Genomic DNA, 23,335 nt, shown 5'->3' on the forward strand with positions numbered 1-23,335 from the left:
TTATGGGCTCCTGGCACCCCGAAAGCTCATGGATGGGGTCCCTGCACCCCAAAACCCCCCTCTACGACCTCCCAGCACCCCAAAACCCCCCTGTATGACCTCCCAGCACCCCAAATCCCCCGTGTAAACCCCCGTAGCACCCCAAAACCCCCCTGTACCCCTTCCCAGCACCCCAAATCCCCCCTTGTCCTCCCTCCCAGCACCCCAAATCCCTTCTGTCCTCCCCCTTAGCACCCCAAAACCCCCCTGCAAACCCCTCTAGCACCCCAAATCCCCTGTTCTCCCCCTTAGCACCCCAAAACCCCCCTGCACTCCCTCCCAGCCCCCCCAAAACCCCCCTGTCCTCCCTCCCAGCACCCCAAATCCCCCCTGTACTCCCCCTTAGCACCCCAAAACCCCCCTGTCCTCCCTCCCAGCCCCCCAAATCCCCCCTGTACTCCCCCTTAGCACCCCAAATCCCCCCTGCACTCCCTCCCAGCCCCCCCCAAAACCCCCCTGTCCTCCCTCCCAGCACCCCAAATCCCCCCTGTACCACCTCCCAGCACCCCAAATCCCTTCTGTACTCCCCCTTAGCACCCCAAATCCTCCCTGTACCACCTCCCAGCACCCCAAATCCCCCGTCCTCCCCCTTAGCACCCCAAATCCCCCCTGCACTCCTTCCCAGCCCCCCCAAAACCCCCCTGTCCTCCCTCCCAGCCCCCCAAACCCCCCCGTACCACCTCCCAGCCCCCCCAAAACCCCCCTGCACTCCCTCCCAGCACCCCAAATCCCCCCTGTACCACCTCCAAGCACCCCAGATCCCTTCTGTACTCCCCCTCTAGCACCCCAAATCCCCCCTGTACTCCCCCTTAGCACCCCAAATCCCCCCTGTACCACCTCCAAGCACCCCAAATCCCCCCTGTACTCCCCCTTAGCACCCCAAAACCCCCCTGCAAACCCCTCTAGCACCCCAAAACCCCCCTGTACTCCCCCTTAGCACCCCAAATCCCCCCTGTACTCCCCCTTAGCACCCCAAATCCCCCCTGTACTCCCCCTTAGCACCCCAAAAACCCCCCGTCCTCCCTCCCAGCCCCCCAAACCCCCCCCGTACCACCTCCCAGCCCCCCCAAAACCCCTCCCGAACCCCCCCCTTCCCCCCCCAAACCTCTGCTGTTTCTCCCTCCTGGCCATCTCCTTGAGCTTGCAGGCGGCTTCGCAGCGGCGGCGCCGTCGGTCGCCGCGTTCGGCCGCCTCCACGCGGAGCTGCTCCCGTTGGTAGGAGCGTTGGCACGCCGCGATCAGGCGCCGTAACCGCGCCGTCAGCACCGAGCCGGGAGGCCAGGGAGGGTGACCCGCTTGGGGGGGGTGGCCTGGGGACGGGGACGGGGACAAGGAAGAGGAGGTGGGGGGGGGGGGGGCGGGGGGGGAAGAGCGGATCTATAGGGGGGCCGTAGGGGTTCTATAGGTGGGTGCTGGGGGTGCTATAGGGCTCCCTGAGGTCATACGGGGTTCCCGGGGGGGGTCCTATAGTGTCCCTGGGGGTCCTTTAGGTGTCACTGAGGGGTTTATGGGGCTCCCTGAGGGTCCTACAGGTGTCTCTGGGGGTCCTATAGGTGTCCTGGGGGTCCTATGGATCTCACTGGGGGTCCTATAGGTGTCCCTGGGGGGCTTAAGGGGCTCCCTGGGGGTCCTATGGATCTTACTGGGGGTCCTATAGGTGTCCCTGAGGGTCCTTTAGGTGTCACTGAGGGGCTTATGGGGCTCCCTGAGGGTCCTATAGGTGTCTCTGGGGGTCCGTTAGGTGTCCTGGGGGCCCTATAGGTGTCCCTGGGGGTCCTATAGATGTCACTGAGGGTCCTTCAGGTGTCTCTGAGGGTCCTACAGGTGTCCCTGGGGGTCTTCTGGGGCTCCCTGAGGGTCCTATAGGTGTCCCTGCGGGGTCCTATGGGGTCCTATAGGTGTCCCTGAGAATCCTATAGGTGTCTCTGGGGGTCCTATAGGTGTCCTGGGGGTCCTATGGATCTCCCTGGGGGTCCTACAGGTGTCTCTGAGGGTCTTATGGGGCTCCCTGGGGGTCCTATAGGTGTCCCTGGGGGTCCTATGGATGTCACTCAGGGTCCTATAGGTGTCCCTGAGGGTCCTATAGGTGTCCTGGGGGTCTTATGGATCTCACTGGGGATCCTATAGGTGTCCTGGGAGCCCTATAGGTGTCCCTGGGGGTCCTATGGGCATCCCTGAGGGTCCTATGGATCTGACTGAGGGTCCTATAGGTGTCCCTGGGGGTCTTAAGGGGCTCCCTGGGGGTCCTATGGATCTTACTGGGGGTCCTATAGGTGTCTCTGGGAGTCCTACAGGTGTCTCTGAGGGTCCTATAGGTGTCTCTGAGGGTCTCATGGGGCTCCCTGAAGGTCCTATAGGTGTCCCTGAGGGTCCTATGGATCTCACTGGGGGTCCTATAGGTGTCTCTGGGGGTCCTTTAGGTGTCTCTGGGGGGCTTATGGGGCTCCCTGGGGGTCCTATGGATCTTACTGGGGGTCCTATAGGTGTCCCTGAGGATCCTATAGGTGTCTCTGGGGGTCCTATAGGTGTCCTGGGGGTCCTATGGATCTCCCTGGGGATCTTATGGGGCTCCCTGAGGGTCCTATGGATCTCACTGCAGTCCTATAGGTGTCCCTGGGGGGCCTATGAGCATCCCTGGGGGGCCTATAGGTGTCCGTGGAGATCCTATAGGTGTCCCTAGGGGTCCCACAGGTCTCCCTGGGGGTCTTACGGGGCTCCCTGGGGGTCCTATAGGTCTCACTGGGGGTCCTATAGGTATCCCTGAGGTCCTATGGATCTCCCCGGGGTCCTATAGATCCCGGGGGTCCTATAGATCACCCGGTGGTCCCCCAAGGCCGTATGGCGGAACCATCCTATAGCTCCGCGAACCCCCCCCCAGCCACCGCAGCAGCTTCCCTCCAGCCCCTATAGCCCCAAAGCACCCTATAGAACCCGGAGGGCACCCTATAGAACCCAGGGGGCACCCTATAGAATCACACCCCCCCCCCCCCCTTTACCTTCCTCCCCGTCCACCACCGAGATCTCCTCGTCCAGCAGCATCAAGGGGTCACCCTGGAAAGGGGGGGGGGGTGTTAATTAACACACCCCCCAGCCCCCCCAAAATATTTCGGGGTGCGGGGCGCACCTATAGGGCGGGGGGACGTATAGAATCTACGCGTTTCCCCCCCCCCCCCCCCCCCAATAACTCACCTCGTCGTCCGCTTCCTTGGCCGCCCCCGCCAAGGGTTTGTACTCGGGGTCCTCGCAGTCCTTCTCGAAATCCACCCTAAAACCCAAAAAACCCCCCAAAAAAGGGGGGGGGACACCCCAAAAATTATAACCTCGACACCCCCAAAATACCCCCGGGGCACCCCAAAAATCTGACACCCCAAAACCCGCCCGCCGGCACCCCAAAAATGGGGTAATTCCCCCCCCCCCCCAAAAAAAACTGGGGTGCCTCAGCCCTCGGAGGGTTGAACTCAGCCCGGCCCGCGGCCGGTCGGTATTAGCATGGCGAGGTCATCAGCGGCACCCCGAAATTTGGGGGGGGGGGACCCCGAAATTTGGGGGGGGACCCCAAAACTGGGGGGGGTGCGACCCTGAAATAGGGCTGGAGGACCCTGAAGTGGGGTCAGGACACCCCAAAAAGGAGTTGGGGCACCCCAAAATGGGGCCAGGGGGACCCCAAAATGGGGCTGGGGTACCCCAGGACACCCCAAAACAGGGTCAGGGGACCCCAAAATGGGGCTGGAGCACCCCAAAATGGGGCTGGAGCACCCCAGGACACCCCAAAATGGGGCCAGGGGACCCCAAAATGGGGCTGGAGCACCCCAAAACAGGGTCAGAACACCCCAAACCAGGTCTGGAGCACCCCAGGACACCCCAAAATGGGGCTGGGGCCCCCCAAAGTGGGGCTGGGGTACCCCAGGACACCCCAAAATGGGGCCAGGGGACCCCAAAGCAGGGGCAGGACACCCCAAAATGGGGCTGGAGCACCCCAAACCGGGTCTAGAGCGCCCCAGGACACCCCAAAATGGGGCCAGGGGACCCCAAAGCAGGGGCAGGACACCCCAAAATGGGGCTGGAGCACCCCAAACCGGGTCTAGAGTGCCCCAGGACACCCCAAAATGGGGCCAGGGGACCCCAAAATGGGGCTGAGGCCCCCCAAACTGGGGCTAGGGTACCCCAGGACACCCCAAAATGGGGCTGGAGCACCCGAAAGAGCATCTGGAGCACCCCAGGCCACCCCAAAGTGGGGCCGGGGAACCCCAAAACGGGGTCAGAACACCCCAAACCGGGTCTGGAGCACCCCAGGATACCCCAAAAAAGGGCCGTAAACCCCCCACCCACCCACCCCCCGCTTCCCAAATTTTGGGGGTTCCCCCCAAACTCACCCTTCCCCGACGTCCAAGCGCTGCTCGGCAGCGATAGCCTTCTCGTCGGGGCGGCCGGCCTTCTCCAGGAAGCAGAGCGCGGGGTCGGCGCGCATCGTGTTGTACTTCTCGTAACCTGATGGGTGGGTGTCCCGTCCCCCCCAAAAAAAAAAAGGGGGTGACACATCGTCACGGCCCCGATTCTGTCAGATTTTCCCCCCAAAATCGGGCTCTGGCAGCACGTACCGTGTTTGAAGACGCCGATGAGGAGGGATTTGTCGGCTTCGGCGTCCCACCAGGCGGTGGGAACCTCCAGCTGCTCCACCAGCGGGAACCAGATGTCGATCTCGCTGCGGGGTGGGGGGGGGGAAATGGGGTGATGGGGAGACCCCGAAGTGGGGTTGGAGCACCTCAAACCACCTCAGGGAGGGGTTGGAGCACCCCAAAGTAGGGTTGGAGCACCTCAAAATGGGGCTGGAGCACCTCAAAGTGGGGTTGGAGCACCTCAAAGTGGGGTTGGAGCACCTCAAACCACCCCAGAGAGGGGTTGGAGCACCCCAAAGTGGGGTTGGAGCACCTCAAACTGGGGTTGGAGCACCCCAAACCACCCCAGAGAGGGGTTGGAGCACCCCAAAGTAGGGTTGGAGCACCTCAAACCACCCCAGAAAGGGGTTGGAGCACCCCAAAGTAGGGTTGGAGCACCTCAAAATGGGGCTGGAGCACCTCAAAGTGGGGTTGGAGCACCTCAAAGTGGGGTTGGAGCACCTCAAACCACCCCAGAGAGGGGTTGGAGCACCCCAAAGTGGGGTTGGAGCACCTCAAAATGGGGTTGGAGCACCCCAAACCACCCCAGAGAGGGGTTGGAGCACCCCAAAGTAGGGTTGGAGCACCTCAAACCACCCCAGAAAGGGGTTGGAGCACCCCAAAGTAGGGTTGGAGCACCTCAAAGTGGGGTTGGAGCACCTCAAAATGGGGCTGGAGCACCTCAAAGTGGGGTTGGAGCACCTCAAAGTGGGGTTGGAGCACCTCAAAATGGGGCTGGAGCACCTCAAAGTAGGGTTGGAGCACCTCAAAGTAGGGTTGGAGCACCTCAAACCACCCCAGAGAGGGGTTGGAGCACCTCAAAGTAGGGTTGGAGCACCTCAAACCACCCCAGAAAGGGGTTGGAGCACCCCAAAGTAGGGTTGGAGCACCTCAAACCACCCCAGAGAGGGGTTGGAGCACCCCAAAGTAGGGTTGGAGCACCTCAAAATGGGGTTGGAGCACCCCAAAGTAGGGTTGGAGCACCTCAAAATGGGGTTGGAGCACCTCAAAGTGGGGTTGGAGCCCCTCAAAGTGGGGTTGGAGCACCTCAAACCATTCCTCAGTTGGGCTGGAGCACCCCAAAGAGGTTCTTGGAGCACCTCAACTTTGGGCTGGAGCACCTCAAACCACCCCAAAGTTGGGCTGGAGCATCTCAAATTACACCAAAGGTGAGCTGGAACACCTCAAAGAGGTTCTGGAGCACCTCAAACCACCCCACAGTTGGCCTGGAGCACCTCAAACTACCCCTAAGTTGGGCTGGAGCACCCCAAAGAGGTTCTGGAGCACCTCAACTTTGGGCTGGAGCACCACAAACCACCCTGAAGTTGGGCTGCAGCACCCCAACTTTGGGCTGGAACACCGCAGACCACCCCAAAGTTGGATTGGAGCACCTCAAAGAGGTTCTAGAGCGCCTCAAACCACCCCAAAGTTGGGCTGGAGCACCTCAAAGAGGTTCTGGAGCACCCCAAACCACCCTAAAGTTGGGCTGGAGCACCTCAAAGAGGTTCTAGACACCTCAAACCACCCTAAAGTTGGGCTGGAGCACCTCAAAGAGGTTCTGGAGCACCCCAAACCACCCTAAAATTGGGCTGGAGGCACCTCAAAGAGGTTCTAGACACCTCAAACCACCCTAAAGTTGGGCTGGAGGCACCTCAAAGAGGTTCTAGACACCTCAAACCACCCCAAACTTGGGCTGGAGCACCTCAAAGAGGTTCTGGAGCGCCTCAAACCACCCCACAATTGGGCTGGAGGCACCTCAAAGAGGTTCTGGAGCGCCTCAAACCACCCCAAACTTGGGCTGGAGCACCTCAAAGAGGTTCTGGAGCACCTCAAACCACCCTAAAGTTGGGCTGGAGGCACCTCAAAGAGGTTCTAGACACCTCAAACCACCCTAAAGTTGGGCTGGAGGCACCTCAAAGAGGTTCTGGAGCACCTCAAACCACCCCAAAGTTGGGCCGGAGCACCTCAAAAAACCTCAAAATTGGTCTGGAGCACCCCAAAGAGGTTCTGGAGCACCTCAAGGAAGGTCCCACGGACTCACCTGGCCACCGCCCCCGCCAGCACCTTCTCCGCCTGGTCCCCGATCACCTCCTGCCGCAGATAGTAGAGCATCCGTACCCTCAGGAGAACCCTGGGAAACGGCGGGATGAGACGGTCAAAAAAAATAAAATAAAATAAAACCCCGGGGAGAAGATCTCGAAGGTGGGACCTCCAAGAAGACCTCAACCCACTTGTTGCATTGATGCTTGAGGTGCTTCTTGTAGCTCTCGTCTTGGAAGAGGGTGTCGGGGTTGTATTTGCGGATCCACTCGGCTTTGTGGACATCAAAGGTACTTTGGGACTTCACCTTCTTCCCTTTCCGACCTCGAGGAACCGGGATGGAAAGACCTGGAGAAAAAAGGTGGAAGAAGGAGAAAAAAAAAACAAAAAAAACGTCAAGGTGGGACCTCGAGAGGTCCCCGGTTGTCCCTAAGCTCCTGTAGACCCTCACCCGAGTGGTTTTGGAGCTCCTTGGCCTTGCCGTTCTCGGTGGGGCTGATGAGGTCCCAGATGAAGCCTTTGATGTTCTCGTCACCTCGGTAGTGAAGGAGACAGTAGACCAAGATGGCCCGGCAGATGGTCTCCACGTCTCGCTCCGAGAGGCGTCGCTTGAACCGCCCGTGGGACAGGATCTCCCGCCATCGGCCCCAGCTGGTGGTGGAGGACAAGGTCAAGTGGTTGGGGAGGTCTCTCCACCCTCCCAGCGTTCTTCTCCACCAAGGATCTCCTCACGCTCGCCACCAGAGAAGATCTGGACCTGATCTGCTCTCTCTCCCCCCCCAAGAACCATCTCGTGGTGGCCACCACAGAAGAGCTGGAACTGGTCCGCTCTTCTCCAAGCATCTGCTCGTGGTGGCCACCACAGAAGAGCAAGAGCTGGTCCGCTCTTCTCCAAGCATCTGCTCGTGGTGGCCAACACAGAAGAGCTGGAGCTGGTCCGCTCTTCTTCAAGCATCTGCTCGTGGTGGCCACCAGAGAACACCTAGATCTGGACCTGATCTGCTCCTTCCACCAAGGATCTCCTCAACCAAGGATCTCCTCATGGTTGCCCCCACAGAAGAGCAAGAGCTGGTCTGCTCTTCTCCAAGCATCTGCTCGTGGCGGCCACCACAGAAGAGCTGGAACTGGTCCGCTCTTCTCCAAGCATCTGCTCATGGTGGCCACCACAGAAGAGCTGGAACTGGTCCGCTCTTCTTCAAGCATCTGCTCGTGGTAGCCACCAGAGAACACCTAGATCTGGACCTGATCTGCTCCTTCCACCAAGGATCTCCTCAACCAAGGATCTCCTCATGGTTGCCCCCACAGAAGAGCAAGAGCTGGTCTGCTCTTCTCCAAGCATCTGCTCACGGTTGCCACCACAGAACACCCGGAGCTTGTCCGCTCTTCTCCAAGAACCTCCTCGTGGTTGCCACCAGAGAAGACCTAGACCCAAGCCCGTCCTCACCCGTAAACCAGGAGGTGCTTCTCCACGCGGAAGCAGTCGGTGCGACCGTAGGCGTGATGCAAGGCGTGGTGATGCCGGTCGTGACGTCGAGATCGAGGTCTCTCCTCATCCTCGCTCTCCAAGTCCGAGAACTCCACCAGGTCATCGTCCCGAAGAGTGCTGAAGTGTCGCGTCTGCTTCCGCACCCGCGGCGTGTCGATCACCAGGTTGTTCTGGATCACCAAGATGGAGAAGACCCATCGGACGCTGCCCCAAACCAGCCTCACCGTTGTCCCACCACCACAACCACCACCACCAACCTTGCTGTTCAGGAGATCCAGGTCTAGGTCGGCTTTCTTGGCCCACTTCTGCCAGAAGTTGGGATCATCCAAGGCGATGTCGGTACGGTTTTCGGAAGCCACGAAGCTCGCCTGCGATTGGTTGAAGGATCGGGAGATGTTCACGCCCACCTCTGAGGTAGAAGACGTCCGCCCGCCAACGGCGGGAAGAACGCGCGGAGGTACCTTGGCGAAGGTGGAACCCTTCCCCTCGCTCTCGATGGTGATGGTGGTGGTACGGCGCAACAGGATCTGGTCGATGTCCTCCTCGCAGAACTTGGAACCTTCATCGTCCTCTTCCATGATGGCCGCGTAGGCCCCTTTGCGCAGCAGGTCCTCGATCTCCTTTTTGGAAAATTGCTGGATCTGCTGGGAGGGTGGAGAAGCGGGGGGAAAGGTGGGGCGAGGTAGACAGCCGACACGGTGGAGCTCCATGCCCCACCCCAAACCACCACCCAGCCCCGTGTCCCTCAAGAGTAGGGTCGTCACAATGCAGTTCTCCTGGTAGAACCCATCCCCACGATCTTCACGCCCCGTTTCCCTTGGTAGACGCCATCCCCATGATCTTCACGCCATGGTAGAACCCATCCCCACGATCTTCACACCCTGGTAGAACCCATCCCCACGATCTTCACACCCTGGTAGAACCCATCCCCACAACCTTCACGCCCCGTTTCCCTTGGTAGACGCCATCCCCATGATCTTCACGCCTCGTTTCCCTTGGTGGACCCCATCCCCATGATCTTCACGTTCTGGTAGAACCCATCTCCACAATCTTCACGCCCCGTTTCCCTTGGTGGAACCCATCCTCATAATCTTCACGCCCTGGCAGACCCCATCCCCACGATCTCCACGCCCCGTTTCCCTTGGTAGAACCCATCCCCATGATCTTCACGCCCTGGTAGACCCCACCCCCACGATCTTCACGCCCCGTTTCCCTTGGTAGAACCCATCCCCATGATCTTCACGCCTCGTTTCCCTTGGTAGAACCCATCCCCATGATCTTCACGTTCTGGTAGAACCCATCCCCCCAATCTTCACGCCCCATTTCCCTTGGTAGAACCCATCCTCACGATCTTCGCGCCCTGGCAGACCCCATCCCCACGATCTCCATGCCCCATTTCCCTTGGTAGAACCCATCCTCATGATCTTCACGCCCTGGCAGACCCCATCCCCACAATCTTCACGCCCCGTTTCCCCTGGTGGACCCCATCCTCATGATCTTCACGCCCTGGTAGACCCCACCCCCACGATCTTCACGCCCCGTTTCCCTTGGTAGAACCCATCCCCATGATCTTCACGCCTCGTTTCCCTTGGTAGACGCCATCCCCATGATCTTCACGTTCTGGTAGAACCCATCCCCCCAATCTTCACGCCCCATTTCCCTTGGTAGAACCCATCCCCATGATCTTCACGCCCCGTTTCCCTTGGTGGAACCCATCCTCATGATCTTCACGCCCTGGCAGACCCCATCCCCACAATCTTCACGCCCCGTTTCCCCTGGTGGACCCCATCCTCATGATCTTCACGCCCTGGCAGACCCCACCCCCACGATCTTCACGCCCCGTTTCCCTTGGTAGAACCCATCCCCATGATCTTCACGCCTCGTTTCCCTTGGTAGAACCCATCCCCATAATCTTCACGTTCTGGTAGAACCCATCCCCCCAATCTTCACGCCCCATTTCCCTTGGTAGAACCCATCCCCATGATCTTCACGCCCTGGCAGACCCCATCCCCACGATCTCCATGCCCCATTTCCCTTGGTAGAACCCATCCCCATGATCTTCACGCCCCGTTTCCCTTGGTGGAACCCATCCCCACGATCTTCACACCCTGGCAGACCCCACCGCCACGATCTTCACACCCCATTTCCCTTGGTAGAACCCATCCCCATGATCTTCACGCCCCGTTTCCCTTGGTAGAACCCATCTCCACGATCTTCACGTCCCATTTCCCTTGGTGGAACCCATCCCCACAATCTTCACGCCCCGTTTCCCCTGGTGGAACCCATCCTCATGATCTTCACGCCGTGGTAGAACCCATCCCCACGATCTTCACGCCCCGTTTCCCTTGGTAGAACCCATCCTCATGATCTTCACGCCCCGTTTCCCTTGGTGGACCCCATCCTCATGATCTTCACGCCCTGGCAGACCCCATCCCCACGATCTTCACGCCCCGTTTCCCTTGGTGGCCCCCATCCTCATGATCTTCACGCCCTGGTAGACCCCACCCCCACGATCTTCACGCCTCGTTTCCCTTGGTAGAACCCATCCCCATGATCTTCACGCCCTGGCAGACCCCATCCCCACAATCTTCACGCCCCGTTTCCCTTGGTGGACCCCATCCTCATGATCTTCACACCATGGTAGAACCCATCCCCACGATCTTCACGCCCCGTTTCCCCTGGTGGACCCCATCCCCATGATCTTCACGCCCTGGCAGAACCCATCCCCACAATCTTCACGCCCCGTTTCCCTTGGTAGAACCCATCCCCATGATCTTCATGCCCCGTTTCCCTTGGTGGACCCCATCCTCATGATCTTCACGCTGTGGTAGAACCCATCCCCACCATCTTCACGCCCTGGCAGACCCCACCCCCACCATCTTCACGCCCCGGTTTCCCTTTGTAGACCCCACCTCCGAGGTCTTCACGCCCCGTTTCTCCTAGAAGACCTCTTACCCCCGCGATGTTGCCCTCTCGGCCGCTCATGGATTGCAGCACCGCCTTGTCGAGCCCCAACTTGAGGCTGGCCTTGTCGAACATCTCCCGTTCGTAGGAGTTCCTCGTGATGAGACGATAGACCTTCACCGCTTTGCTCTGCCCGATCCGGTGACACCTCGCTTGAGCCTAGAAGTAAACGACGAACCGTCGAGTTCAAAACCGAAGAGGACCTCGCGGTCAAAACCACGACGGCGCGGTGGACGCCGACGATTTACCTGGAGATCGTTTTGGGGGTTCCAGTCGGAGTCGAAGATGATGCAGGTGTCGGCGGCGGTGAGGTTGATGCCCAAGCCACCGGCCCGCGTGCAGAGGAGAAAGACGAAACGATCCGAATCGGGTTTGCTGAAGCGATCGATGGCCGCTTGTCGTAGGTTGCCCCTCACCCGTCCGTCGATCCGTTCGTAGAGGTACCTACGACATCATCGAAAGGGCGGCCGGTGAGAGGCAGAGGTCCTCTCCGTCTTTCGGGGGCCCCACCGGTCGTTCCATCGCTCACCTCTTCTGGATGAGGTAGTCCTCTAAGATGTCGAGGCAACGCACCATCTGGGAGAAGATGAGCACCTTGTGGCCACCGGCCTTCAGCTTGGGCAGCAGCTTGTCGATGAGCACCAGTTTGCCGGCCGAGCGGACCATGGCCTGGAGGTGGAAGTCGTGGGGCACGTGGTGGTGACAAGATTCCCGAAATTCCGCCAAAATCTTCTCCTCCGCGCCTGTCGGGTGGGAACGGGACCGTCAGTCAGGCGGTCGGGATGGCGCGGGAGATCCTTCTCAGGAGACGTCCCACCCAAGCGACGCTTCGACGGGGAGGGGGGTGGCGGGGAAGAAGGGGGGGGGGGGTGGGGTTGGTCAAAGCTCAACTGGATGAGTTGGAGGATCTCGCCCACCGTGACGTTGAGCCCAACGGATGGCTCTGGAGAGGTTGGGGAAGGGAAACCCCAAATCCAAGAGGCCACCAAGTCCCCGGCAGAAGAAAGGACAAGAGCAGGAGAAGCAGGGATGGGGTCCGAGGACGACGGACGTCCCACCACGCCCTTGCCCAGCCCCGGTTCCTCACCGTTGATGAGGTAGGGGTGGTTGCAGCACTTGCGCAGTTCCATCATGGTGTTGAGCAAGTTGGGCATGTTGGTGTGACCGGCACCCTTGGAGAGGAAGGAGAAGTTCTTCTCCAGGATGGCCCGGTAGTATTTCTTCTGAATGTTGGTCAACTCCACCTCAATAATGGTCTCCTGCTTGGGCGCCAGGTTCTTCTCCACGTCCTCCTTCAACCGACGGAGCATCATGGGCTTGAGGATGGCCTGGAGCTTCTGCACCTGCAGGTGGAACCAGCGGGGAGAAGTTACCGCAGGCCGGGCAAGACCGGGGTGACCAAGGAAAGGTCCCAGGGTCTTCTCAACGTCCCTCACCTGCTCCTCCGTCTTGAGGTCTCCGAAGTCCTTGAGAAACTCTGCTTCAGAAGGGAACTGAGAAGGTTCCAGGAAGTGCAGAAGACTGAAGAGCTCTTCCACCGTGTTTTGCAGCGGGGTGCCCGTCAAGAGAACTTTGTGCTCCTGAGGACCAAAGGGTGCAGAACGTTAGAGCTCGGGATGGGACAAGCATGGGATGAACCCAAACGTCTCCAGATGCCACCAGGACCCCACAAGCACCTTCAGGACCATCCCCCGGGGGCTCGGGATGAGCCCAAACATCTCCAGATGCCACCAAGACCCCACACGCACCTTCAGGACCATCCCCCGGGGGCTCGGGATGAGCCCAAACATCTCCAGATGCCACCAAGACCCCACACGCACCTTCAGGACCATCCCCCGGGGGCTTGGGATGAGCCCAAACATCTCCAGATGCCACCAGGACCCCACACGCACCATCAGGACCATCCCCCGGGGGCTTGGGGTGAGCCCAAACGTCTCCAGATGCCACCAAGACCCCACAAGCACCTTCAGGACCATCCCCCGGGGGCTCATGATAAGCCCAAACATCTCCAGATGCCACCAGGACCCCACACGCACCTTCAGGACCATCCCCCGGGGGCTCGGGATGAGCCCAAACGTCTCCAGATGCCACCAGGACCCCACAAGCACCTTCAGGACCATCCCCCGGGGGCTCGGGATGAGCCCAAACGTCTCCAGATGCCACCAGGACCCCACAAGCACCTTCAGGACCATCCCCCGGGGGCTCGGGATGAGCCCAAACATCTCCAGATGCCACCAGGACCCCACACGCACCGTCAGGACCCCACTCTGAGGGAGGAATTGGGGTCTCCCCGTCCTCCGTCCCCTTCTCCACGCCCACCCCACCTCTCACCAGGTCCATGTGCTTGAGGCTGTCGAGCAATTTGCAGTTGCGGTTCTTCAAGCGGTGGGCCTCGTCGATGATGACACAACGCCACTCGATCTCTCGCAGCTCGGGGCAGTCGGAGAGGATCATCTCGAAGGTGGTGATGAGCGCGTCAAATTTGTAGGCTCCGGGGATGAGACGACCCTGGGGCGTGGATGAAGGTTAAGAAGATGGCTCCAACCTCATCCAAAACTCGGAGATGGGTTCTTGGGTACGTCCTGAGATCGAGAAGACCCAAAGCCACCCCTTACCCGCGAGTCCTTGCAGTACATCTCGTACTGTTGGATCATCTGCCGAGAAGCCAAACTGCCGTGGTAGACGATGCTGTTCATCTCCGTCCAGGTGTTGAACTCTCGTTCCCAGTTGGTGATGGTGGAGAGCGGGGCGATGACCAAGAAAGGACCGCGAATACCGACGTTGTAGACCTCTTGTAGGAAAGCGATGGATTGGATGGTCTTGCCCAAACCCATCTCGTCGGCCAGGATGCAGTTCTGCCTGCGGGGAGGTGGGAAGAGGCAACCGGTTGGCGGCTGGAAGCGGTGGCAACGTCCTCTGGTTGTCCCCACCCCACCCCGTCCCACCACTGGCCTGTTGTACCAGTTGAAGAGCAACCAGTTGACCCCTTCCAGTTGGTATTCGCGAAGCTGGTTGTGGTTCTTGTACTCGTGGGAGAGCTCCAGTTTCTTCCAGGAACCGGCTTGAGGACGAGCCTGGAAGGAGAAAAGCAGGGGATGGAGAAGACATCGGAGACCGCCGAAGAGGCGGAGAGGTGGGAGAAGACCCGGTCGCTCACCAAACGCTTGAGTTCCGGGTGTCGGGCTTGGATACGTTTGAATTCCCCGATTTTCCCCTCGTCTACGTCCTCCTTGAGCTCCCAAGTGCTGTCCTCGTAGGGTAAGGAGCACCACTTCACCAGGTAGTAGACCACCGGCTGCGACCAAGAAGTGAGGACACACCACCAAAAAAACCCCCGGGTGTCGACCACGAGGAACGTCGCTTTTTGGGGATGGGGGGTCCACCACCGCCCCGTCCTCACCTCCCCGTTGTCTTTGTCGACGCTGTGGGACTCGTCCAAGATGCGGTCCACCTCTACGTAGTCGGGGTTGAAAGGTTCTTCATCCTTTGGAGAAGATGGAGGTGGTGAGCGGTCTCCCCGAACCGCCTCCCCCCCCAAAGATCTTCCCCGAAATCCCTTTTTTTCCCCCCAAAACCAGCACCTCGTGGAAAAAATGTCGCATCTGAGTCATCTTCGTCTTGAAACGCTTCAGCTTTTGGTGGATCCTCTTGTCCTTCTCCAGTTGGTCGATGGTGGCCCACTCGCAGTGGAGGTAGGAGCTGGGGAGGCGGACACAACGTCACGTTCCACGCGGAAGTGTCCCCACCACCACCCCGGCGAAGCTAATTGGGGTCAGAAAAGCCGTTTTCGAGCAAAATCGGTGCAAGAAAACGCTTTTTCAAGAGCCAACGAGGCCTCAGCGAGGCGTCGGGCTCACCCCCAAGCTTTGTAGCCCTCAACCCAACGTGGTGGCCAAACGAGAAGCCCGCCGGTGGGCGGCAGAAGTCACCCCACACCCATCCCTCCTCATCCGACCACCTACTAGTTCTTGTATTTGACGAAAAACTCTTCCGACTCCGTCAACTGCCCCGACGGAAGCTGCAGGAGAACCAGGCGGGAAGTCAACGTCGGCAAAACGCCGGCAAAAAAACCACCTCCCCGCCGCCACCGCCGCGAGGGTTCCTCACCTCTTTCTTCACCACCCTCATGGAGAGGACCTTATCCACGATGGCCGCGTCCTCCTCGCTGGGGTTTTCCTGGAAGCGGGAAAGAGAAAAAAAAACCAAACGACGGTGGCAAAGGATGGAGAAAGACGATGAAGATGGTGGTGGACGCCACGAAGGGCGTCCAAGGAGATGAAATGAAGGTCACCCACCACAAAAAACTGCATGGAGGGCAACGTCTCGCCCTCCGGCTCCGGTTCCGGGACGGGGGGTTGAGGAACCGGCGGTTGCTCCGGTCGAATCGGTCCCGTTACGTCCAACTCTTCATCCTCCTCATCATCGGTGATCTTGATGTCCAAATCTTCGGTGTATTTCTTCCGTTTGACCTGCCGATTCGATCGTCGCTTCTGGAAGAGGAAAGGAGACGGGACCGTGCCACCTCGGGCCGAAACGGACCTCCAACCGGCACGGATCTCCACCGGCGCCGTCTCCGTACCTGGACGCTGGTTTCTTCTTCCTCCCGCGGCGACTGCGCCGGCATCACCTCGGCGTCGGAGTTGTCGGAGGAGGCGTTGCGCTTCCGTTTCTTGCCCACCACGGGCGTGATGGTGCTAACGGGACGAGGTGGGGCGTTAGGAGAGGACGGGTGGACGGGTTGGACACCTGCTCTGGGGGTTTGCTCCGTGGCCAAGGTTGGGGGTAACGAGGGTCAAGGTTGGAGGACAACGAGGTCAAGGGTTGGGGTGACGATGGTCAAGGTTGGAGGACAATGAGGGTGAAGGTTGGAGAACAATCAGGATGAAGGTTGGAGAACAGTGAGGGTCAAGGTTGGAGGACAACGAGGTCAAGGGTTGGGGCGATGAGGGTCAAGGTTGGTGGACAATGAGGGTGAAGGTTGGAGAACAATGAGGATGAAGGTTGGCGACAACGAGGTCAAGGTTGGAGGACAACGAGGTCAAGGGTTGGGGTGACGAGGGTCAAGGTTGGAGGACAATGGGGGTGAAGGTTGGAGGAAACGAGGGTGAAGGTTGGAAAACAGTGAGGGTCAAGGTTGGAGAACGAGGGTCAAGGTTGGAGGACAACAAGGATCAACGGTTGGGGCGATGAGGATCAAGGTTGGAGGACAACAAGGTCAAGGGTTGGGGCGATGAGGGTCAAGGTTGGTGGACAATGAGGGTGAAGGTTGGAGAACAGTGAGGGTCAAGGTTGGAGAACGAGGGTCAAGGTTGGAGGACAATGAGGGTCAAGGTTGGAGACCAACGAGGATGAAGGTTGGCAACGAGGTCAAGGTTGGAGGACAACAAAGTCAAGAGTTGGGGTGACGAGGGTCAAGGTTGGAGGACAATGAGGGTCAAGGTTGGAGGACAACGAGGTCAAGGGTTGGGGCGATGAAGGTCAAGGTTGGAGGACAATGAGGGTGAAGGTTGGAGAACAGTGAGGGTCAAGGTTGGGGACAACAAAGTCAAAGTTGAAGGACAACAAAGGTCAAGGTTGGAGAACAACAAGGGTCAAGATGGGAGAAGAATGAGATCAAGGGTTGGGGACAACGAAGGTCAAAGTTGGAGGACAATGAGGGTCAAGAATTAGGGGCGAGGGTCAAGGCTGGAGAACAATAAGGACAAGGTTGGAGGACAACGAGGGTCAAAGTTGGGGGGCAACGAGATCAAGGTTGGGGTAACGAGGGTCAAGGTTGGGGGACAACAAGAGTCAAGGTTGGAAGACAATGAGGATCAAGGCTGGGGGCAACCACGACCAAGGGCTGGGGAGCAATGAAGACCAAGACTGGACGCAACAAAGACCAAGGTCAGGTGACAACGAAGACCAAAGTCAGGTGACAACGAAGACCTAGATCACGTGCACCACCAAGACCACCCCAAGAAGGTCACGCACCCCCGGGCCAGACCCCTCCCACCTATATTTGGGTGAAAACACCTGCTTCTTCAGACCTGAGGACATCTCACCTGGGTTTGCTTCGGCCTTTGCTCTTGCCGGAACCACCTTGACCTTTGCCCTTGCGAGGTCTCTCCTCCTTGTGTCCACCGCGTTCGCCGGTCCCTTTGCGTCGGCGTTTGCGTTCGCCTTCCTCCTCTGGCCGGACGCTCGGGAGCTCGTCCTCGTTGAGGACACGGGGGATGTTCTGCTCGCCCCGAGCTCGGGCGCGGGCGATGGCCTCGGCCACGATACGGTTGGCCTTCTCCTGCTTCTTCTGGTGTTCCAGTTTACGGCTTTCTTCTGAAGCGCCGCGCGAGCCCGGGGTGGCCAGGGCGGCCACCTCGCTGGTGCTCAGCACCTTCACCACCGAGAGACCAGGAGAACCGCCCTGAGATGAACCAGCCTGAGGGAAAGGGATGGACATCGGGGTGGCACCAAGGTTGGGACAACGGGGACCAAGGTTGGGTGAAACGGGACCAAAATCGGGGTGGCACCAAGGTTGGGTGCAACGGGACCAAGGTTGGGTGGTGCTGAGGACCAAAGTTGGGTGAAACAGGACCAAAATCGGGGTGGCACCAAGGTTGGGTGCAACAGGACGAAGGTTGGGTGGTGCTGAGGACCAAGGTTGGGTGCAATGGGACCAAGGTTGGGTGAAACGGGACCAAAATCGGGGTGGCACCAAGGTTGGGTGCAACGGGACCAAGGTTGGGTGGTGCTGAGGACCAAGGTTGGGTGCAATGGGACCAAGGTTGGGTGAAACAGGACCAAAATCTGGGTGGCACCAAGGTTGGGTGCAACAGGACGAAGGTTGGGTGGTGCTGAGGACCAAGGTTGGGTGGTGCTGAGGACCAAGGTTGGGTGCAATGGGACCAAGGTTGGGTGAAACGGGACCAAAATCGGGGTGGCACCAAGGTTGGGTGCAACGGGACCAAGGTTGGGTGGTGCTGAGGATCAGGGTTGGGTGAAACAGGACCAAAATCGGGGTGGCACCAAGGTTGGGTGCAAGAGGACCAAGGTTGGGTGGTGCTGAGGACCAGGGTTGGGTGCAATGGGACCAAGGTTGGGTGAAACGGGACCAAAATCGGGGTGGCACCAAGGTTGGGTGGTGCTGAGGACCAAGGTCGGGTGCTACTGGGGACCAACGTTAGGTGCAGCACCAAGATCACGGGCTGGGCACCAAAATTGGGTGAAACGGGGGGCGTAATTTGGCGCGACGGGACCAGTCGGGCGCGACACCCAGGACCACCCCGACAAGCTCCGCCTTCCCTCAACCGCGGGACCCCAGAAGCTCCTCAACTTCTCCCCGTCACCCCAAAACCCCACCGACGCTCACCTGGGGCTGCAAGACCACCTTCAACGGCACCGTCAACCTCTGCCCCGCGCCCCCCACCACCTGCGGCACGGAAGAGACGGCAACGGGAGCCGGTTGTCCACCGGCGCCGGCGGGTTGTTGGAGAAGCTGGATCTTCTGGGGGGCACCCGGTTGACCGGCGGGAGGTTGTTGAACTTGAAGTTGGATGGTGACCACCTTGGCTGGTTGACCCGGCGTTCCTTTGGCTTGACCGAGGGCGGCCAGTTGGTTACCTTGCAAGACGATCTTGCCCGGTAAACTACCCAACACCACGTGACGTTGACCTGGAGGAGCGTTACCGCCCGGAGGTTGTTGGAGAACCAAGGTGATGCGTTTCGATTCGCCCTATAGGAGAAAAAGGGGCGGAGTCAGCGTGCGAACGGGGAGAAAGGACCGTTTGGGGGGGCCCGGGTGGTGAACTTGACCCATAGGAGCTTGGGGACCTCGTTATGGGTTGGTGACTCCAACCCCGAGGATCTCAAGGACTTTGGGGACCATGTTGTCGGGAGGTGACCCTGACCTTGGGGACCTCCCCCCATCACCCCACCCTCGGTCCCCCAAAGAAACGTGACCAACCTCAGGAGATGATCTTGCTCTTGGGGACCCCCAACATGCCACCATAAGCCCCCCAATCTCAGAGACCTCAACCCTGAAACATGACCTTGATCTTGGGGACCACCACGAGCCCCCCAACCCCAAAGACCTCACCCCCAAGAGATGATCTTCACCTCAGGGACCACCATGAGCCCCTCAACCACAAGGACCTCAACCCCAAGAGATGATCTTGACCATGAGGACCCTCAACACCCCACTGCAAGCCCCCCAACCCCAAAGACCTCAACCCCAAGAGATGATCTTGACCATGAGGACCCTCAACACCCCACCGCGAGCCCCCCAACCCCAAAGACCTCAACCCCAAGAGATGATCTTGACTTTGGGGACCACCACCATCCCACCATGAGCCCCCCAACCCAAAAGATCTCAACCCAAAGAGATGATCTCGACCTTGGGGACCACCACCATCCCACCACAAGCTCCCCAACCCCAAAGACCTCAACTCCAAGACATGACCTTGATCTCAAGGCCCATCATGAGTCCCTCAACCACAAGGACCTCAACCCCAAGAGATGATCTTGATCTTGGGGACCACCGTGAGCCCCCCAACCCCAAAGACCTCAACCCCAAGAGATGATCTTGACCATGAGGACCCTCAACACCCCACTGCAAGCCCCCCAACCCCAAAGACCTCAACCCCAAGAGATGATCTTGACCATGAGGACCCTCAACACCCCACCGCGAGCCCCCCAACCCCAAAGACCTCAACCCCAAGAGATGATCTTGACTTTGGGGACCACCACCATCCCACCATGAGCCCCCCAACCCAAAAGATCTCAACCCAAAGAGATGATCTCGACCTTGGGGACCACCACCATCCCACCACAAGCTCCCCAACCCCAAAGACCTCAACTCCAAGACATGACCTTGATCTCAAGGCCCACCATGAGTCCCTCAACCACAAGGACCTCAACCCCAAGAGATGATTTTGACCTTGGGGACCACCGTGAGCCCCCCAACCACAAAGACCTCAACCCCAAGAGATGATCTTGACCATGAGGACCCTCAACACCCCACCACGAGCCCCCCAACCCCAAAGACCTCAACCCCAAGAGATGATCTTGACCTTGGGGACCACCGTGAGCCCCCCAACCACAAAGACCTCAACCCCAAGAGATGATCTTGACCATGAGGACCCTCAACACCCCACCACGAGCCCCCCAACCCCAAAGACCTCAACCCCAAGAGATGATCTTGACCTTGGAGACCACCGTGAGCCCCCCAACCACAAAGACCTCAACCCCAAGAGATGATCTTGACCATGAGGACCCTCAACACCCCACCACGAGCCCCCCAACCCAAAAGATCTCAACCCAAAGAGATGATCTCGACCTTGGGGACCACCACCATCCCACCACAAGCTCCCCAACCCCAAAGACCTCAACCCCAAGACATGACGTTGATCTCAAGGCCCACCATGAGTCCCTCAACCACAAGGACCTCAACCCCAAGAGATGATCTTGACCTTGGGGACCACCGTGAGCCCCCCAACCACAAAGACCTCAACCCCAAGAGATGATCTTGACCATGAGGACCCTCAACACCCCACCGTGAGCCCCCCAACCCCAAAGACCTCAACCCCAAGACATGATCTTGACCTTGGAGACCACCGTGAGCCCCCCAACCTCAAAGACCTCAACCCAACGAGTTGACCTCAACCCTGAAGACCCTCTATCCCACCTCAAAGACCCCAACGACACTCCCCCCCCCCTCGTCACCTGCGCCGGTGCCGACGTGAGGGTGACGGCGGGTTTTAGGGGGGTCCCGGCTCCCCCCGCCTTGACCGGTTGCAACACCAATTGCTTGACGGGTCTTCCCGGTTGAACCAATCGGTGAACGGCGGCGGCGGTGGGGGCGGTTCCGGTAGCCCCTCCCGTTCCGGCGGGAGTCACTTTACCGCTTAAAACCGTGGCGGCGTTACCGGTAACGATGGAAACGCCGGGACGAAGTTGGGGGGTTCCGGTTAAAACCTTGGCGAAAGTCACTTTCCCCCCGTTGGGGGTCGTCCCACCTCCCGGGGGGGGAATGGCGGGCGATTGGGGGGGCCCCCCCGTCGGGGGGGCTTTGAGGATGACGATTTTGGGGGGTTGAGGGACCCCAGATGATGAAGAAGGAGTGGGGGGCAAAGCGGCGGACACCCCCATAAAAGGGTTGCCTTGACTGAGGATTTCTTGGTCGGGTGGGGGGGCGAGTTGAGATTGAGGGGGGTCAGGAGGATTTTGGGGGGGTAAAGGATCTTCTGGGGGGGGAACGGAAGATTCTGGGGGGGCTGGAGGATTTTGGGGGGGGTCTAAAGCCCCGGATAAACCTAAAGCTTCTTCGATAGGGTCGTGGGGGGGGGGGGCGAAGGTTTCGTCCGTCAGGGGGTCGAGGCTGAAAAGATTCGGGTCGTCGAAGAGGTCCATGATGGGGTCGGCCATTTTGGGGGGGGGGGGGGCACCGTGAGAAGGACGGCGGGTAGGGGGGGAACAGAGATTTAGGGGTCCCCTCCCCCCTTGGAAAGAGGGGGAGGGGTTTGGGGGGTGCGTGTAGGGATCGGGGGGAATGAGGGGCTCACGTCAGGCTTCGGGGGGGGTCCGGAGCTCTGGGCTGTGGAGGAGAAGAGAGGAGAATTAAGAAGGGGGCCCCCCCAAAAAAACCCACCAGCCCCCCTCAAAAACTATCGATCCCCCTCAAAAACTATCAACGCTCCTAAAAAACTACCAGCCCCCCCCAAAAAAACTACCACACCCCCCTCCTTGAGGCCTAGAGGCTGTTCTACATCCCCCCCCACCCCCATAGATCCTATAGATCCCCCCAAACCCTACATAACCCCTCAATCCATAGGTGGCCCTCCCCTCAGTCTGCGCCCCCCCCCCCCCAAAATCGACGTGCGCGTGTCCCCACGCTCCTCCCCCCCCCAAAAAAAATCCACAACCCCCCAAAAAAACCACTCGATACCCCCCAAAAAACACTCAATACCCCCCCAAAAAACACTCAATACCCCCCCAAAACACTCAATACCCCCCCAAAACACTCAATACCCCCCCAGAAAACACTCAATACCCCCCCAAAAAACACTCAATACCCCCCAAAACACTCGATACCCCCCTAGAAGACTGGATACCCCCCCCAGAAGACTCAATATCTCCCCAAAACACTCGATACCCCCCAAAAACACTCGATACCCCCCCAAAAACACTCAATACCCCTCTAGAAGACTGGATACCCCCCCAGAAGACTCAATATCCCCCCAAAACACTTGATACCCCCCCAGAAGACTCAATATCCCCCCCGAACACTCGATACCCCCCCAAAACACTCAATACCCCCCAAAACACTCAATACCCCCCAAAAACACTCAATACCCCCCCAGAAGACTCAATATCCCCCCAAAACACTCGATACCCCCCAAAAACACTCGATACCCCCCTAGAAGACTGGATAGCCCCCCAGAAGACTCAATATCCCCCCAAAACACTCGATACCCCCCAAAAACACTCGATACCCCCCCCGAACACTCGATATCCCCCCAAAAACACTCAATACCCCCCTAGAAGACTGGATAGCCCCCCAGAAGACTCAATATCCCCCCAAAACCACTCGATACCCCCCCAAAACACTCAATACCCCCCCAGAAGACTCAATATCCCCCCAAAACACTCGATAACCCCCCCAAAAAAGAGAAAAAAATAAATAATTTGAAAGGAGGAGGGAAAGGAATTGGGGTTCCCAGTCTGAGGGGGGGGGGAAGGGCGGGGCCAAACCATCCGTGAGGGGAATTTGGGGGGGGGGGGAAGGCCTAACCCCCCCCCTAAAAAAAAAAAAAAAAAAAAAAAAAAAAGGCCCTTACCTGCGGCGGTGGGGGGAGGGGAGGGGAAAGGGGGGGGGGGATCGTCGGTTGAGGGGTGGGGGAGGGGTGGGAAAGGGGGGGGGGAGGGGCGGCGGGGGGGGGATGTTTCGCGTCCGTCGCCCCCCCCCCGCGTCTGTGGCGGGTGGCCTCACCCCGCGCGGGCGCGAGAACAAGGCGGCGGCGGCGCGTGCACGGCGCAACGCAAACCGGCTGGCGGGTAGCCCGTCGGCCCCGCCCACTCTTCCCTTCAAAGATGAATAGCGATTGGTCGGATCCCGGCTCTTTCCCCGCCTCCTTCCCCCCCCCCCCCCAAGCCAGCATGATAGGTTGTGATAGTT

General features: G+C 59.3%; 1 protein-coding gene across 1 annotated transcript in view; it reads right to left on the reverse strand.

Moving 5' to 3' along the window:
- Positions 1 to 21,585, reverse strand: part of CHD8 (chromodomain helicase DNA binding protein 8) — a 30,156-nt gene extending 8,571 nt beyond the window's left edge. Inside the window, exons 1-26 of the mRNA XM_075741342.1 lie at positions 20,884 to 21,585; positions 18,533 to 18,895; positions 17,229 to 17,602; positions 15,764 to 15,878; positions 15,480 to 15,674; positions 15,292 to 15,360; positions 15,147 to 15,202; positions 14,766 to 14,883; positions 14,585 to 14,668; positions 14,342 to 14,479; positions 14,146 to 14,258; positions 13,800 to 14,043; positions 13,516 to 13,692; positions 12,621 to 12,764; positions 12,272 to 12,527; positions 11,714 to 11,927; positions 11,433 to 11,628; positions 11,176 to 11,343; positions 8,179 to 8,861; positions 7,186 to 7,385; positions 6,926 to 7,082; positions 4,638 to 4,741; positions 4,413 to 4,527; positions 3,229 to 3,304; positions 3,036 to 3,090; positions 1,145 to 1,349 (exon numbers count right to left, since the gene is read on the reverse strand). Of these exons, the coding sequence (XP_075597457.1) occupies positions 1,145 to 1,349; positions 3,036 to 3,090; positions 3,229 to 3,304; positions 4,413 to 4,527; positions 4,638 to 4,741; positions 6,926 to 7,082; positions 7,186 to 7,385; positions 8,179 to 8,861; positions 11,176 to 11,343; positions 11,433 to 11,628; positions 11,714 to 11,927; positions 12,272 to 12,527; positions 12,621 to 12,764; positions 13,516 to 13,692; positions 13,800 to 14,043; positions 14,146 to 14,258; positions 14,342 to 14,479; positions 14,585 to 14,668; positions 14,766 to 14,883; positions 15,147 to 15,202; positions 15,292 to 15,360; positions 15,480 to 15,674; positions 15,764 to 15,878; positions 17,229 to 17,602; positions 18,533 to 18,895; positions 20,884 to 21,585 (5,321 nt within the window). The remainder of the gene's footprint in view (positions 1 to 1,144; positions 1,350 to 3,035; positions 3,091 to 3,228; positions 3,305 to 4,412; positions 4,528 to 4,637; positions 4,742 to 6,925; positions 7,083 to 7,185; positions 7,386 to 8,178; positions 8,862 to 11,175; positions 11,344 to 11,432; positions 11,629 to 11,713; positions 11,928 to 12,271; positions 12,528 to 12,620; positions 12,765 to 13,515; positions 13,693 to 13,799; positions 14,044 to 14,145; positions 14,259 to 14,341; positions 14,480 to 14,584; positions 14,669 to 14,765; positions 14,884 to 15,146; positions 15,203 to 15,291; positions 15,361 to 15,479; positions 15,675 to 15,763; positions 15,879 to 17,228; positions 17,603 to 18,532; positions 18,896 to 20,883) is intronic.
- Between the last annotated feature and the right edge of the window lie 1,750 nt (positions 21,586 to 23,335).

This window comes from Balearica regulorum, unplaced genomic scaffold (genome assembly GCF_011004875.1).
Source record: "Balearica regulorum gibbericeps isolate bBalReg1 unplaced genomic scaffold, bBalReg1.pri S35, whole genome shotgun sequence".
In the NCBI taxonomy this organism is placed as follows: Eukaryota; Metazoa; Chordata; class Aves; order Gruiformes; family Gruidae; genus Balearica; species Balearica regulorum.